General features: G+C 41.8%; 1 protein-coding gene across 3 annotated transcripts in view; it reads left to right on the top strand.

Annotated features, from left to right (window-relative positions):
* The window catches only part of STK3 (serine/threonine kinase 3), a 259,258-nt gene that overhangs the window by 123,803 nt on the left and 121,055 nt on the right, over nt 1-14,400 (top strand). For all 3 annotated transcript variants that reach the window (XR_012847610.1, XM_075825956.1, XM_075825955.1), the window contains exon 8: nt 9,308-9,433. Coding sequence is in view for 2 of the 3 variants with exons in the window: in XM_075825956.1 (XP_075682071.1) it covers nt 9,308-9,433 (126 nt within the window). In the remaining variant the exon portion in view is untranslated. The remainder of the gene's footprint in view (nt 1-9,307; nt 9,434-14,400) is intronic.

The raw sequence follows: 14,400 nt of genomic DNA on the forward strand, positions 1-14,400 counted from the left end.
GGGAACACCCACAAGAAAAGAGTAGCGTTTCTGCCGCATAAATTGATATGCTGTGGCGCTAAAGACCTCACCGCAGGTCAATTTATGAACGTTTTGACCGATGACTTTTTCTGCAGCGTGTGCATGAGATTTGTTCAAATCTCATCCACTTTATTTCTACTATAACTGCAGTGGAATTTCTGCACAGTATTCCGTTGCAGAAATTCAGAAGCATGTACGCTACGTGGGAACCCAGCCTTGAGGTTTTCTCCCATCAGCACAACCCCTGTCCGTATTCCCTCTTGGGCATGTGGACTTCCATTTTGAAAGTCTCTGAACACACTTGTTAAAGTACAGAATCAGATTGGTGCTAAATAGAGGGCTTATGACCGACCGTGCGCAGAAAGCCTGATAGATGATTTAGTTCTCTCTCTTTTGGTATGTTTCCCATGCTTCATCTCTCGAACTTGAGGTACAATATTAGGTATATATATATTTTTTTTAACAAGATGCCCCCCCCCCCCCATGAGTATCTAAGATGTACATATGTATACATCTTTTTATTTTTTCAGCGGGCACAGTGGAGTTTCTCTTTCTAGCTGCGTAGTAGCTCCAAGATAGAATACCTTTTATTAGTGTTTGTATGAAACGCGTTGCTTTACCATCACTCCACTGCTCATTGTTGTTTGGACTGTTTAACAACCTGCTCTATACATTGGATTGTAGTTGTAGATGTGAACTTCAAAAGTGATTTTGTACATTTTATGGAGTAATAAAGTAAATCACTAGTATCTATTATATGGTTATGGCTTGCTGGGAATACGCATTCCTGTTTACTGAATCGTTTATTGTTGCATTTTACTGGGACAATTATTCTAATCCTTGTATGCTTTTTTTTTTTTTTTTACGTGTTCTACAACACGATGATTATTATTTAAAAGGTGCAACAAAAAAAACAAAAATCCTCTACCAGTTTATCAGTGGAGGCTCGGTATCAGTGGCTATCTTCCTGGCAGAGAAATCTATGCATATTTTTAATAGGTGTAGATGCAGGGTGACTGCACAGTGACTGCACAGACTGCACAGTGACTGCAGGGTGACTGCACAGTCTGTTGATCAAAAAAATAATTAGAGGAATTTTTCCACTAAGCACATTGATTTGAAATCTATGACCGGTGAGGATTTGACTGCTGACACCTCCTCCGATCTTGAGAATGGTGGATGCCCGGTCCCCCTTTCTTGGTGAAATAAGGAAATAACTTACTCCTATCCATAAATGTTTCTATAAAAACAGTGTAAAAAATGTCACTTGGTTTAAAAAAAAATAAAGATCATTGTATTGCTCTAATAGTTAAAGGGGTTTTCCCATCCTGGACATTTATGGCTTGTCCACAGGATATGCCATAAAAGTCTGATAGACCCGCACCTATCTCTAGAATGGGACCCGCATCTGTCAGACGTTTATGGCATATCCTGTGGATAAGCCATAAATGTCCAAGATGGGAAAACCCGTTTAATGATCATTAGGTAACCGTGCAGTATTGTTCATTTTGTTCTTTAAGGGTAAGTTCACACAGAGTTTTTTGACGCGGAAACCGCACCATAAAACGGCCGAAAATTTCTCCCATTGATTTCAATGGGAGGCGGAGTCGTTTTTTTACCGCGAGCGGAAAAACTGCCTCGCGGTAAAAAGCCTCATGCCCTATCTTCGGGCATTTACGCCGCTGACCTCCCATTGACATCAATGGAGGGCAGAGAAAGTGTATTTTGTGGCGTTTTTTGCCCGTAGCACACAATGGGTGCGAGCAAAAAACGCTGTGAAAATTGCGGTAAATGGCGTGCAGGCAGGTCAAAATCTGCCTCTAAATCCCAAACTGAATTTTGAGGCATAATTTTCCTCCTGCAAAAAAACTCAGTGTGAACACAGCCTAAAGCTGGCAATATAATCGCTACCTGAATAATACATAACAAGAATAGTAACATCCTCTTTCCTTGTATATACACATTATAAAGAGCGAAGCAATGTAGTAATTTTGTTTATCAATGATCATGGAGCACAAATTCCCACTGATGGACCTGCCTTCGAATTGCAGAAGAGTGACCTCTTTAGGGCATATGGACCTCCATTGACAGCCATCCATCTGAAAGGCCACCATGGGATACTGCGGTTTTGGCTTCTTCTGGGAATTGGTCAGCTGACCGCACCTTTGGGGGTTTCATATGAAAAAGCTTAGCTACGGTGAGAACTTCCAGGAGCGACAAACACACTTCATAATACCTGCTTAAACGGGTTCTGTCATTTTTCTTATTGCGCAGCATAAGCCCCTTTCACACCGTTTTCCCTGCACGTTTGATGTATAGGTCATGAAAGCTCCCAGCGAGCATCTCCAACGCGCCCATAGGCTCCGTTTTGGCGCCCGTTGGTCGGTAGAAGTCTAGGATACAGTTTTCTTTTTTTGCTGGACATAATAGTGTAGACTACCCATAGACTATTACAGGAAACGTTTAATGTATATGTCATCAGAGTTCATGACGTATACGTTTAACAGATCTCATAATGGTCTATGGGCCTCATTTATAAACCGTAAAACCCTTTGTAGCCGCAACCAATCAGAGCTCCGCTTCCATTTTTCTGCAACCGTTTAAGAAATGAAAGCTGACCTCTGGTTGCTATAGGTAGCAAGAACATTTCTACTGGTAGACCGTTTTGATAAATGAGGCACTATGGGTGATAAATGCCGCTGTTTAACGTATACATCAAACTGAGACAATAAATACAATATGAAAGCCTTTCTGTCCATGTAAGGGTATGCTCAATGAGCAAATTGCAGGCGTATTTCGGCGCATAAAACGCTTCATAATATGCCTCAAAATACACTAGCAGAACTCCCAGAAACGGCTCCCATTGAATTCAATAGGAAATACATGGTGTAGTTCCGGTGAGGCGTGTTTTTACCACTGAATTCAAATACGCTGCTTAAAAATAAGTTTAGTCAAAAAAGAAGTGGCTGGTCACTTGAGACGTTTTTTAAACTGATTTTCCATTTCCACTACGAAAATACGCTTCAAAATACGCTTCAAAAGACGCTTGCAAACACCAAAAACACTTTTAAAAACCGCTCCAAAAACACCTGGATTCCGAGGATGTTTCGGCTTGTATTTTCCTGCCTCAAGCATAAGCCGTGTGAACGTCTCCTCAGGAGTCCTCATTTGCAGCATTTGGAAGTGGTTTTTCCCCATCTGGACCGAGGCCAGTAGTAGTGCTGGGAAATGGCGCTTCTGTGTCACAGTAAAACATTCTTCAAGTTAAAATAAATTCTTGCTCCAAAATTTTTTTTAAACACTTTGGATACTAACCCCCTAAACACGGTCACAAAAATGATTCACAAACTATTCTAGATTCAAGAGTTCCTGTTCATTGCTGAATCTATAACGAATGCTCTAAATATTCGTAGTTCTAATGGGGAGAACATCTCCAATTGCTTGACCCGAGCTTCCAAGACGTCTCCCAAAAAAAACCAGTAGCTCATTTTAATCAGTCAACTAAAATTGTAACCGGATCTGACTCAAAAGTTCACGAGCAGCTCAGAAACGTTTGTAAATCCCTTTGCGCCGAAAAGCTGCTCTTTCATGACGCTGTAAATGACCGCATATCACAACCCTCATCTTTCTGGAGATAACACTTCTTATTTTGGTATTGAATAACTTTTATGAGCTAGTTACTCAGATATCTGATTTAACATGGAAGCATTCCAAATTAAATAAATATCAGCTCTCTAAGTGCTGGTATTCACTGATTGCCCAAATGATTAACAGATCCTGGAGCTTGGCCCTCTGAGTGACTTATTCTAGGTCAGTGACATAGAGTGCGTGGAATGCGCTGCACTCCAAGGCGAAGGGCAACATCTAAGATTATTGCAAGCCTTGTGTTTCCGATGTGGAAATTCCCAGTAGAAAGAGAGGATCTATGGACACTACTTTAAAGTCAGACTGAGGTGTGGATTCTGTAACTCTTTCTTAGCCAGTAGTTCCAGGGGATATCGTTTGTTACTTACAATTTTTTTTTTCAATCCTATCCCCCCCTCTCATTTAAAGCTGTGCGGATGAAAATTATGCTTGAAGGAGTCCAAAGTAGAGAGGAGGTGCCATTGTTTTTAATCTGATGGTTATTTTTAGCCAATCACACAACAAATAACCAACCTTGTTTAGCCCCTGCTACCAATCCCGAACCCCCCCTGTTCCTCCCAAAACACGACCGCAGTGAGGAGTACTTTGAATGGAGTCACGGTTGATCATGCGTGGTACCGCTCTATTCAAGTCTATGGGACTGACGAAGACCGCTGCGTGCACCGCTAGGCTATTTCTGTCCGCCTTATAGACATTGGATGGAACGGCACTGCGCATGCTTGACCGCGGCTCCAATCAAGCTCTAGTGATCCGTGGGGCCCCAGCGATCAGACATTTATCGACTACCCCATGGATTCGTTATAGATATCAATCTTGGCACAACCCCATTAAATCAGAGAGTGTGCCAGTTCTGTTTAGTAGAGATGGTAGTTATATTGTATTACACATTCTATTTCCTTGAATAAAACTGACCTTGTGAAAATGAAGGTCACAGATGGTGATGAGTAGAATGGATACTTGCCTATCTTTGAGAAATGTCGTCAGGGAGAAATTTGGGGAAATTTTCAGATTTATGCCCAACCCTTTAATATATTGACCATATCCCTAAGGGTATGTTCACACGCAAACGCAAAATACGTCTGAAATTACAGAGCTGTTTTCAGGCGAAAACAGCTCCTGAATTTCAGACGTTTTTGAAAGTACTCACGGACTCCAATTACGGACGTAATTGGAGCTGTTTTTCAATAGAGTCAATGAAAAACGGCTCCAAAAACGTCCAAAGAAGTGACATGCACTTCTTTGACGCGGGCGTCTTTTTACGCGTCGTCTTTTGACAGTGACCCGTCTTTTCAGGCGTAATTCGAGGCGTAAAACGCCTGAATTACGTCTGAAAATAGGCCGTGTGAACATACCCTAACTATTCTTGAATCATGAGTATTGCACATGAACTGTACTGAATGTCATAAACTGGTAAGTCTTTGTGACACCAAGCCTAAGGCCTCACGCACACATCCTTTACCGTTTTCACGTCCATTTAAAACGGATACTTGTATGTCCGTTGTGACATCCGTGTGGTTTCCGTTGTCACTCCGCATCCGTTCCATTGTTCCGTTTTGAAGGTCCGTTAAAATCCATCTTGCGTGTTGAATGCAGGGAACTTTGGCACGCCCTGCTGTTGCTTCGTAATGGATCCGTGAAAAACAGAGGGCACACGGATGAAGAACGGGGTTTAGGGGGCCCAATTCTAGAGATTGCTGAGGTGGGACCCGCATCTATCTGACATTTAGGATATATCCTGTGGATATGTCATAAATGTCCCTCATGGGAAAACCCCTTTAAACAAAGTGCCTTTGCCTGTGTAGACAACCATACATGCCAATTAGTGGGGGATGCCCCTCTTATTCTTCATATCATTGATTCTTTCTTCTCTGTGCCTGTTTGATTCTCAACTGGCTGTATTGGTCCTACATTGTTCAGGCTTTACATAGGAAGCCCTTGAATGGTTACAAATGCTTGTGTGGTCGGTGAAGATAAAGTAAGGGTATGTTCACACGGCCTATTTTCGGCCGTTTTTCGGGGCGTAAACGGCTGGAAAATTGATTGCAATGGGAAAAACAGCGTTCTGTTCCGACGAGCCGTTTTTTCGCGCAGCCGTTTTTCAAAACGGCCACGTAAAAAAATGGCCACGAAAAAGAAGTGCAGGTCACTTCTTGGGACGTTTTTTTAGTTGATTATTGAAAACAACTCCAAAAACGTCCGTAGAAAATGAAGCGAAAATCGCGAGTGGCTTAAACATCTGAAAATCAGGAGCTGTTTTCCCTTAAAAACGGCTCTGAATTTTCAGACGTTTTTGAGTTTGCATGTGAACATACCCTAAGGCCTCATGCACACGACCGTAGCCATGTGCACGGCCGTGATTTCCGGGGCGGCCGGCCACGAAGTGACAGCCGCGAGTCGCCCGCAAATCTCGCAGATTTGCGGGCTGTGCACAAGACCGCGGCCATTATTTTCAATGAGCCCGGACCGCAGAACATGGCTGTAATAAGGCTTACCCGTTCTTTCTGCGGTACAGACTCCAGGGCCATGCACGGACCGTGAAAACCACGGTCGTGTGCATGGCCCCATAGGAATGGGGCCGCAATTCTCATGTGGATTTTCAAGGGAATTGCGGCCGCGAAAGCACGTTCGTGTGCATGAGGCCTAACCGTTCTATAAAGAAGTAACTTGAAGTTCTATGAGATACTTTCTGGACAAAATGTATGACTTTGCTACTATAGTAACTTATCAGAGCTTCTTCATGTAGACAAAACCCAACTTTGACGTAGAGGATTCATGTAGCATACACACTAAATATTAATATTACATCATAGATCTCGTTCCAAAACGCAGTTTTAAATTCATTTGTCTTCTTTTTATTCGCTTACCAGAACAATACTACCAGAAGTTCAGCGCACAATACTTTTTTTCTACCCCAAATATCCAGCTCTGCTCTGATGATTAAAGAATAGTGGGACATGGATCATGATTGACCATTATTCACAAATATTTTATTGTGTGATCTCTCTGATGAAATACACACATTTTGTATTACTAGATTAATAGGGAAGTCGGCTAACCTTCCCATTCTCCGCACAGCCGTTCAGTTTATGAATGCATAAAGTGCATCGTCCTTTGGCAAACACTGGGGTCCTTTGAAGTGGTCAAACATTAATACCAGCGGAGCAGCAGGTTTACAGTTAATGTATGTTTCTCCCTGCTGTAAGTATACAGTGTAGGGTTACACATGAGCATGACTACATTGCGTATAAAACGGGCTAATTGTATTTTAATTTGGTTTAAAGATATTTTGGAAATGACTCAAATTAAACCCTTTCCTTGTTTACAGAAGATATTATCATATTTTCCCTGCTGTATGGCTCAGGTTACAGATTCCCCACGCTTACAGTCATGGAACACAAATTTGGGAAAATAAACGTTAGGAATAACTACCTTCATGCTGCCTCTTATTTTATTTCCTATTTTTTTAAATATGTGTGTCTAACATAACAAGTGTGTGTGTGTGTATATATGTGTGTGTATGTATATGTGTGTGTGTGTGTGTATGTATGTATATATATATATATGTGTGTGTGTGTGTATATATGTGTGTGTGTGTGTGTGTGTGTATATGTATATATATATGTGTGTGTGTGTGTGTGTGTGTGTGTGTATGTATATGTGTATGTATGTATGTATGTATGTATATATGTGTGTGAGTGTATGTGTGTATATATGTGTGTGTGTGTGTGTATATGTATATATATGTGTGTGTGTGTGTATGTATATGTGTGTGTGTGTGTGTGTGTGTGTGTGTATGTATGTATGTATATGTGTATGTGTGTATATATATATATATATATATATATATATATATATATATATATATATATATATATATATAGCAGAAAAAGAAATGGCGACAGCACCCTGCGACTCTAATGCCACCTAAGCCACTAAATATAAATAAATATGCATTACTGCTAAATCTACTTAAAATAGGGAGGTTCTTAGTGCACATTTTTATCAAAAAGTGTTTGCCCACCTGCCACGACAAGGCGACCTCTGTAAGGTGGGGACCTACTCTGCACGAAGAACCTCCCTATTTGTAAGTAGATTTAGCAGCAATGCATATATATTTATATTTAGTGGCTTAGGTGGCATTAGTGTTCGCAGGGTGCTGTCACCATTTCTTTTTCTGCTGTATATTTGCAGTCACAGGTGTTCTTACACCTGCATACACGTTTTGTATCATTTTCTTTCAATGTTAGGTTCAAACTTTTGTTGTGTACGTGATTTATATATAAACATATATACACACACTATATGTATATATATTGAAGGACAGCCCCAGGGCTATCTGACCATAGTTAGGGCTGATTCAGACGAACGTGGCGTTTTTGCGCATGCAAAACACGCGGCGTTTTGCCTGCGCAAAAGCCACTTGATAGCTCCGTGTGTCATGTTCATATGATGCGCCATCATTATGACACGCCATTTGGATGTTTGTAAACAGAAAAGCACGTGGTGCTTTTCTGTTTACATTCATCCTTTTGACAGCTGTTGCGCGAAACAGCCAGTTCGCACAGAAGTGCTTCCGTGCGGCATGCATGGTTTTCACGCACCCATTGACTTCAATGGGTGCGTGATGCGCGAAAAACACCGAGATATTGAACATGTTGCGCTTTTTACGCAGCGGACAAACGCTGCGCAAAAAGCACGGACTGTCTGTACAGCCCCATATTCTTCTATTGGTCCATGCGAGCTGCGTGAAAACCACGCGGCCTGCACGGACGCAATTCACGTTCGTGTGAATTGGCCCTTACTGTTGGGGCATACTTAGGTATGTCCTAACAACTGTGAGTAATGTATAGATCTATGCCAGTACAATAAAGTTTAAAAGTAAAAAATAAAGTAATGTTAAATAAGTTACGACAAACATTAAAATAACTCTCGATACATAAAATACACACATTCTGTATCGTCACGACCGTAATAACATTTATAGCTTCATTTATGATGTTTCCGCTGTTATAAAATTAAATAAAAACTTTCACTTATTTAATGTGAGGCATTAGGAATTTTGAACCTCCATGTGCCTCACATTAATAGTAGTTAACCCCATCATGTAACTCACACATTAACCCAATGTTGTCCATTATGACTGAGGATCATGTTGGGGTTAATTACTATTAATGTGAGGCAAATGGAGGTTCAAAACTCATCACACCACGCGCCTCACATCAGGAAATGGAAGAACTTTTTTTATTATTATTGTTGGCAAAGTATCGTTTTGGTATCGAGTATCGCAATACTACACAAAGTATCGGTATCGAAGTCCAAATTCTGGTATCGTGACATCCCTAATCTAATCGATCCCAAACTATGCAACACTCTGATAAAATTGGCACGTTTTCAGACCCTAGACTACATGTTTTGACGGAAGGACAACGGTGATGTGAACAGGCCCTTAAAGAATCTGCTGCTAGTGTCTTGGTGCCAGATACACCAAAAAATAAGTCATCTGGTACATGACCTTAAATGTTGCTTCCTTAATTTTAGTTTTTTTTTTTTTAGTTTTTTGCATTTGTTAGTCAAAGCATGATAAAATAAAGGTGTTTAGTTTATTACAGTCATCGTAATTGTCCATATTTTGTCTCTTCAGCACACCTTTATCAAAAATGCTAAGCCAGTGTCCATTCTCAGAGACCTAATCACAGAAGCAATGGACATCAAGGCAAAACGACACGAGGAACAGCAAAGAGAACTGGAAGAGGAGGATGAAAATTCTGTAAGCTTTGTTTTCTTTTGCCCTTATCTTGGCAGAAATGACGTGTTTTGCCGGGGTGTAGATATTTTATGATCCTCTTTTTGTGATTTATATGATATGTATGGCATAAATGGTCATTTTGGTCATGTACAGTGAAGGAAATAAGTATTTGATCCCTTCCTGATTTTGTAAGTTTGCCCACTGTCAAAGACATGAACAGTCTAGAATTTGTAGGCTAGGTTAATTTTACCAGTGAGAGATAGATTATATTAAAAATAAAACAGAACATCACATTGTCAAAATTATATATATTTATTTTCATTGTGCACAGAGAAATAAGTATTTGATCCCTTTGGCAAACAAGACTTAATACTTGGTGGCAAAACCCTTGTTGGCAAGCACAGGAGTCAGACGTTTTTTGTAGTTGATTTATGAGGTTTGCACACATGTTAGATGGAATTTTGGCCCACTCCTCTTTGCAGATCATCTGTAAATCATTAAGATTTTGAGGCTGTCGCTTGGCAACTCGGATCTTCAGCTCCCTCCATAAGTTTTCGATGGGATTAAGGTCTGGAGACTGGCTAGGCCACTCCATGACCTTAATGTGCTTCTTTTTGAGCCACTCCTTTGTTGCCTTGGCTGTATGTTTCGGGTCATTGTCGTGCTGGAAGACCCAGCCACGAGCCATTTTTAATGTCCTGGTGGAGGGAAGGAGGTTGTCACTCAGGATTTGACGGTACATGGCTCCATCCATTCTCCCATTGATGCGGTGAAGTAGTCCTGTGCCCTTAGCAGAGAAACACCCCCAAAACATAATGTTTCCACCTCCATGCTTGACAGTGGGGACGGTGTTCTTTGGGTCATAGGCAGCAATTCTCTTCCTCCAAACATGGCGAGTTGAGTTAATGCTAAAGAGCTCAATTTTAGTCTCATCTGATCCCAGCACCTTCTCCCAATCACTCTCAGAATCATCCAGATGTGCATTTGCAAACTTCAGACGGGCCTGTACATGTGCCTTCTTGAGCAGGGGGACCTTGCGGGCACTGCAGGATTTTAATCCATTACGGCGTAATGTGTTACCAATGGTTTTCTTGCTGACTGTGGTCCCAGCTGCCCTGAGTTTATTAACAAGTTCCCCCCGTGTAGTTTTCGGCTGAGCGCTCACCTTCCTCAGGATAAAGGATACCCCACGAGGTGAGATTTTGCATGGAGCCCCAGATCGATGTCGATTGACAGTCATTTTGTATGTCTTCCATTTTCTTACTATTGCACCAACAGTTGTCTCCTTCTCACCCAGCGTCTTACTTATGGTTTTGTAGCCCATTCCAGCCTTGTGCAGATCTATGATCTTGTCCCTGACATCCTTAGAAAGCTCTTTTGGTCTTGCCCATGTTGTAGAGGTTAGAGTCAGACTGATTCATTGAGTCTGTGGACAGGAGTCTTTTATACAGGTGACCATTTAAGACAGCTGTCTTTAATGCAGGCACCAAGTTGATTTGGAGCGTGTAACTGGTCTGGAGGAGGCTGAACTCTTAATGGTTGGTAGGGGATCAAATACTTATTTCTCTGTGCACAATGCAAATAAATATATATAATTTTGACAATGTGATTTTTTTTATTTTTTTTTATATAATCTATCTCTCACTGGTAAAATTAACCTAGCCTAAAAATTCTAGACTGTTCATGTCTTTGACAGTGGGCAAACTTACAAAATCAGCAAGGGATCAAATACTTATTTCCTCCACTGTATATTATTGCACTGTGCATTGTTCGGCTCATCACTTCAGAGTGTATATAAACTTATGAATCGATTTTATGTTTTTCGTTTTAGGTAAAATGACCACTTTTGTCATTTCTTTCCCATGTGATGATATTTTACAGAAGTGAAGAAATCTGATGCTCTTTCCTTACTATACAACCTGCTACCCATAGACGTAGCCAGAAATCTGCCTTCTGTCTGCACAGCTTGTACCAATCATGACAGAATAGGGTTCTGCTACTGGCCAGACGGCATGTAGGGAATGGTTACTGGCATTATGTCAGTGGGATTAATCAGCGGGATGATCGGCATCATCAGCAACAACCATGTCCTCTAATCCAGATAACTGCACTTCCAAGAGGATATAGTTTCATTGTTAGGAAATGTAGTCATTATGTTTGTGTTGGTAATGCTGCGTGTTGTCGAGGTAGTCCGGAAAAGGCTGACATACCCAGTTCTGCAGAAAGTAAAGGAAAAAAAGTTGGACAGGTTTGTGCTATGTGATAGGAAATCATGGGGCTTGCTGTGTATCAAGCTGTAGAATGCGTAAATTGCCTTTCTGTCGTGCTTTACTCTTGTTTAGAGTTTATGTTTTACATTTTCAGTGCATGAGTAAATATTACTACTGCTTTTATGCGAGTTCAATACTAAAATAGAGGTTTGCAGATAGTGATGTGTTAAGGTACATCTTAGCGAATGTGTTTAATGTGGACATTCGCTGCATGGAAGTTTTTTGTTTTGCACGTAAGCCCCACTCATATGTTGGCCATGCAACCAAAACGACAGCCAGCAATTGTCCCCATACACACTCCTAGCTACAGAGTGCCCCCTTGAACTGTCCCGGCCACAGAATGCCCCCTTGAACTGTCCCGGCCACAGAATGCCCCCTTGAACTGTCCCGGCCACAGAATGCCCCCTTGAACTGTCCCGGCCACAGAATGCCCCCTTGAACTGTCCCTGCCACAGAATGCCCCCTTGAACTGTCCCGGCCGCGGTGCGCCCCCTTGAACTGTCCCGGCCGCGGTGCGCCCCCCTTGAACTGTCCCGGCCGCGGTGCGCCCCCCTTGAACTGTCCCGGCCGCGGTGCGCCCCCCTTGAACTGTCCCGGCCGCGGTGCGCCCCCCTTGAACTGTCCCGGCCGCGGTGCGCCCCCCTTGAACTGTCCCGGCCGCGGTGCGCCCCCCTTGAACTGTCCCGGCCGCGGTGCGCCCCCCTCGAAGTGTCCCGCCCGTGGTGCGCCCCCTCAGTGTCCCGCCCGCGGTGCGACCCCTCAGTGTCCCGCCCGCGGTGCATCCCCTTGAACTGTCCCGACTTTTTAATAGGCACTTTCATAGTTTCTTCCTTAGCGATGCCATCCAGAGAGTACCCAATAATAGTACCAGGCAGTTTTTCGGAATTAAAAAAATAAAATAAAACCGAAAACAACTTTACTTGTCACCTCCTTTTGCGTGTATGCTAAGCAAGCGGCCAACTAACAGCTGCTCACATGTCGCTCACTCTGCCCATGCTGATAATCTACTGATGACCTCTGCCAGGAAATGTCCCTATATTTGTATTAAAGTTAAGCAGTTCTCTTACATATTCTCTTCTTTTTAGATATTAACAAACAGCCAGTTCTTTTTAGATTTGTTTTTGGTAAAGCTGGGTGATAACTAGTATAACCATTACTACAAGGCCTGTCACCCAGCTTTCCCAGATGCCTCAACAGCAGGAATTGTTGTTTCCCACCCTCCTGTACACCACTGTTTAGGAATATGAGGGGCTGTATTATGTAGTATTACACATGTATGCAAAACCTCAAGTAATCGCCAGTCTCCATGTCGGGCCCTTGAGACATGTACAGGCTTCTCTACGCGGCTCTTCTTATTTTACACCATTTATCCACTATGTAAGTTGGCATCCCTGCTTGTACGTTTCGCCTCCTTTCTTATAGGAGATAAAGCAAATGAGACATTCAGGGTGAAACTAGTCGTCAAAATGAAGCGAGAACAGAGCGAAAACAAAGCTGAGTGACCCTGTTCTTTAAGGTAATAAATATTTGGCGGTATTCCCTGCAATCTGTCATGAACTGAGGTCTGATTGTGATACATTCCACCGCACAGCTGCTTGACCTCCTGAATCAAAATCCTATCCAAAAAATTAAAATTCTCTAGAAGAGGCCAGTCATAGTCAGTATGCTTAAACTAACATTTAAACGTTCAGATCTCCGTTACCCCCCCTGTAGAATACTTTGCTTGCCGTTTTCTGCTAATTAAAGAAATCTGTTTACTTACCTCAGCACCTATCAAAACATGTCAGCCTGTCACAAGAGGTTTCCATCATACCACTCACACCCATAAGATGTTCTGGTGAATGCCTGTACCCAGCCCGTGCCGTCACCTTAAAGAGCCTTCAGTTATTTATTTATTTTTTTGGTAACTTTTTTTCTTTTATTTTTGTATGGGACGGGTGACATTGACATTCATTCTGTAGATCATAATATCTCTGATGCAGAAATATTTTCTATGGAAGAAAACGATAATACAAACAATACTTTTTTTTCAAATTATATTTACTATGATTTAAATTTTCTTTAAAGGAGTTGTTTAGTTTAGAATGCCCAGTTTTAGACTATTCATTTTGAGTTCATTTAGGGGGAGCCCCCTCATTTATCACCCAGGGTACAGAGCGGCTACAAAGAGAGTGTCTCGCTCTAGAGGACACAGTCATTTGCAACTGCGTAATGCTCCTTTTCTCCTGTGGTGGCGCTGCAGGGGAATTGAACACTTGCTGCTAGATTCCTCCACAGATTAAAAATGATTAATGGGGGTTCCAGTAGCAAGACACAATTTGGTCAACCCCTAATGCAGGGACACTTCTAACACAATGAAGCAACATGTTTTTTTCTTAATTATTATTATGATTCAATGAGTTCTAGTTTTCAACAAATGCAAATTTGATCTAAGCGGTGCCTCTATCTGTTGTAGTCATGTTCTCTGCAGATTTGGAGACGTAGGATGAGGTTTTGGAAACACTTCTGGTAATTTTAGAATTTAGTTCTTGTAATGTGTATGGCCGTGTTCTCACGGTTTTGGTGGAGGGTTTAATTTTTTTAATTTTAATGTTGATCCTTTAAATTAGAAGTGCAAGGCTATATTTAGATTTGTTGCAGAAATTTCTGCGACTGAAAATCCAGTCCATATATGAATGGAGTTGCTCATATGAGCATTTTAAGGACCATATTCCATTT

Source organism: Rhinoderma darwinii, chromosome 5 (genome assembly GCF_050947455.1).
Source record: "Rhinoderma darwinii isolate aRhiDar2 chromosome 5, aRhiDar2.hap1, whole genome shotgun sequence".
Taxonomy (NCBI): Eukaryota; Metazoa; Chordata; class Amphibia; order Anura; family Rhinodermatidae; genus Rhinoderma; species Rhinoderma darwinii.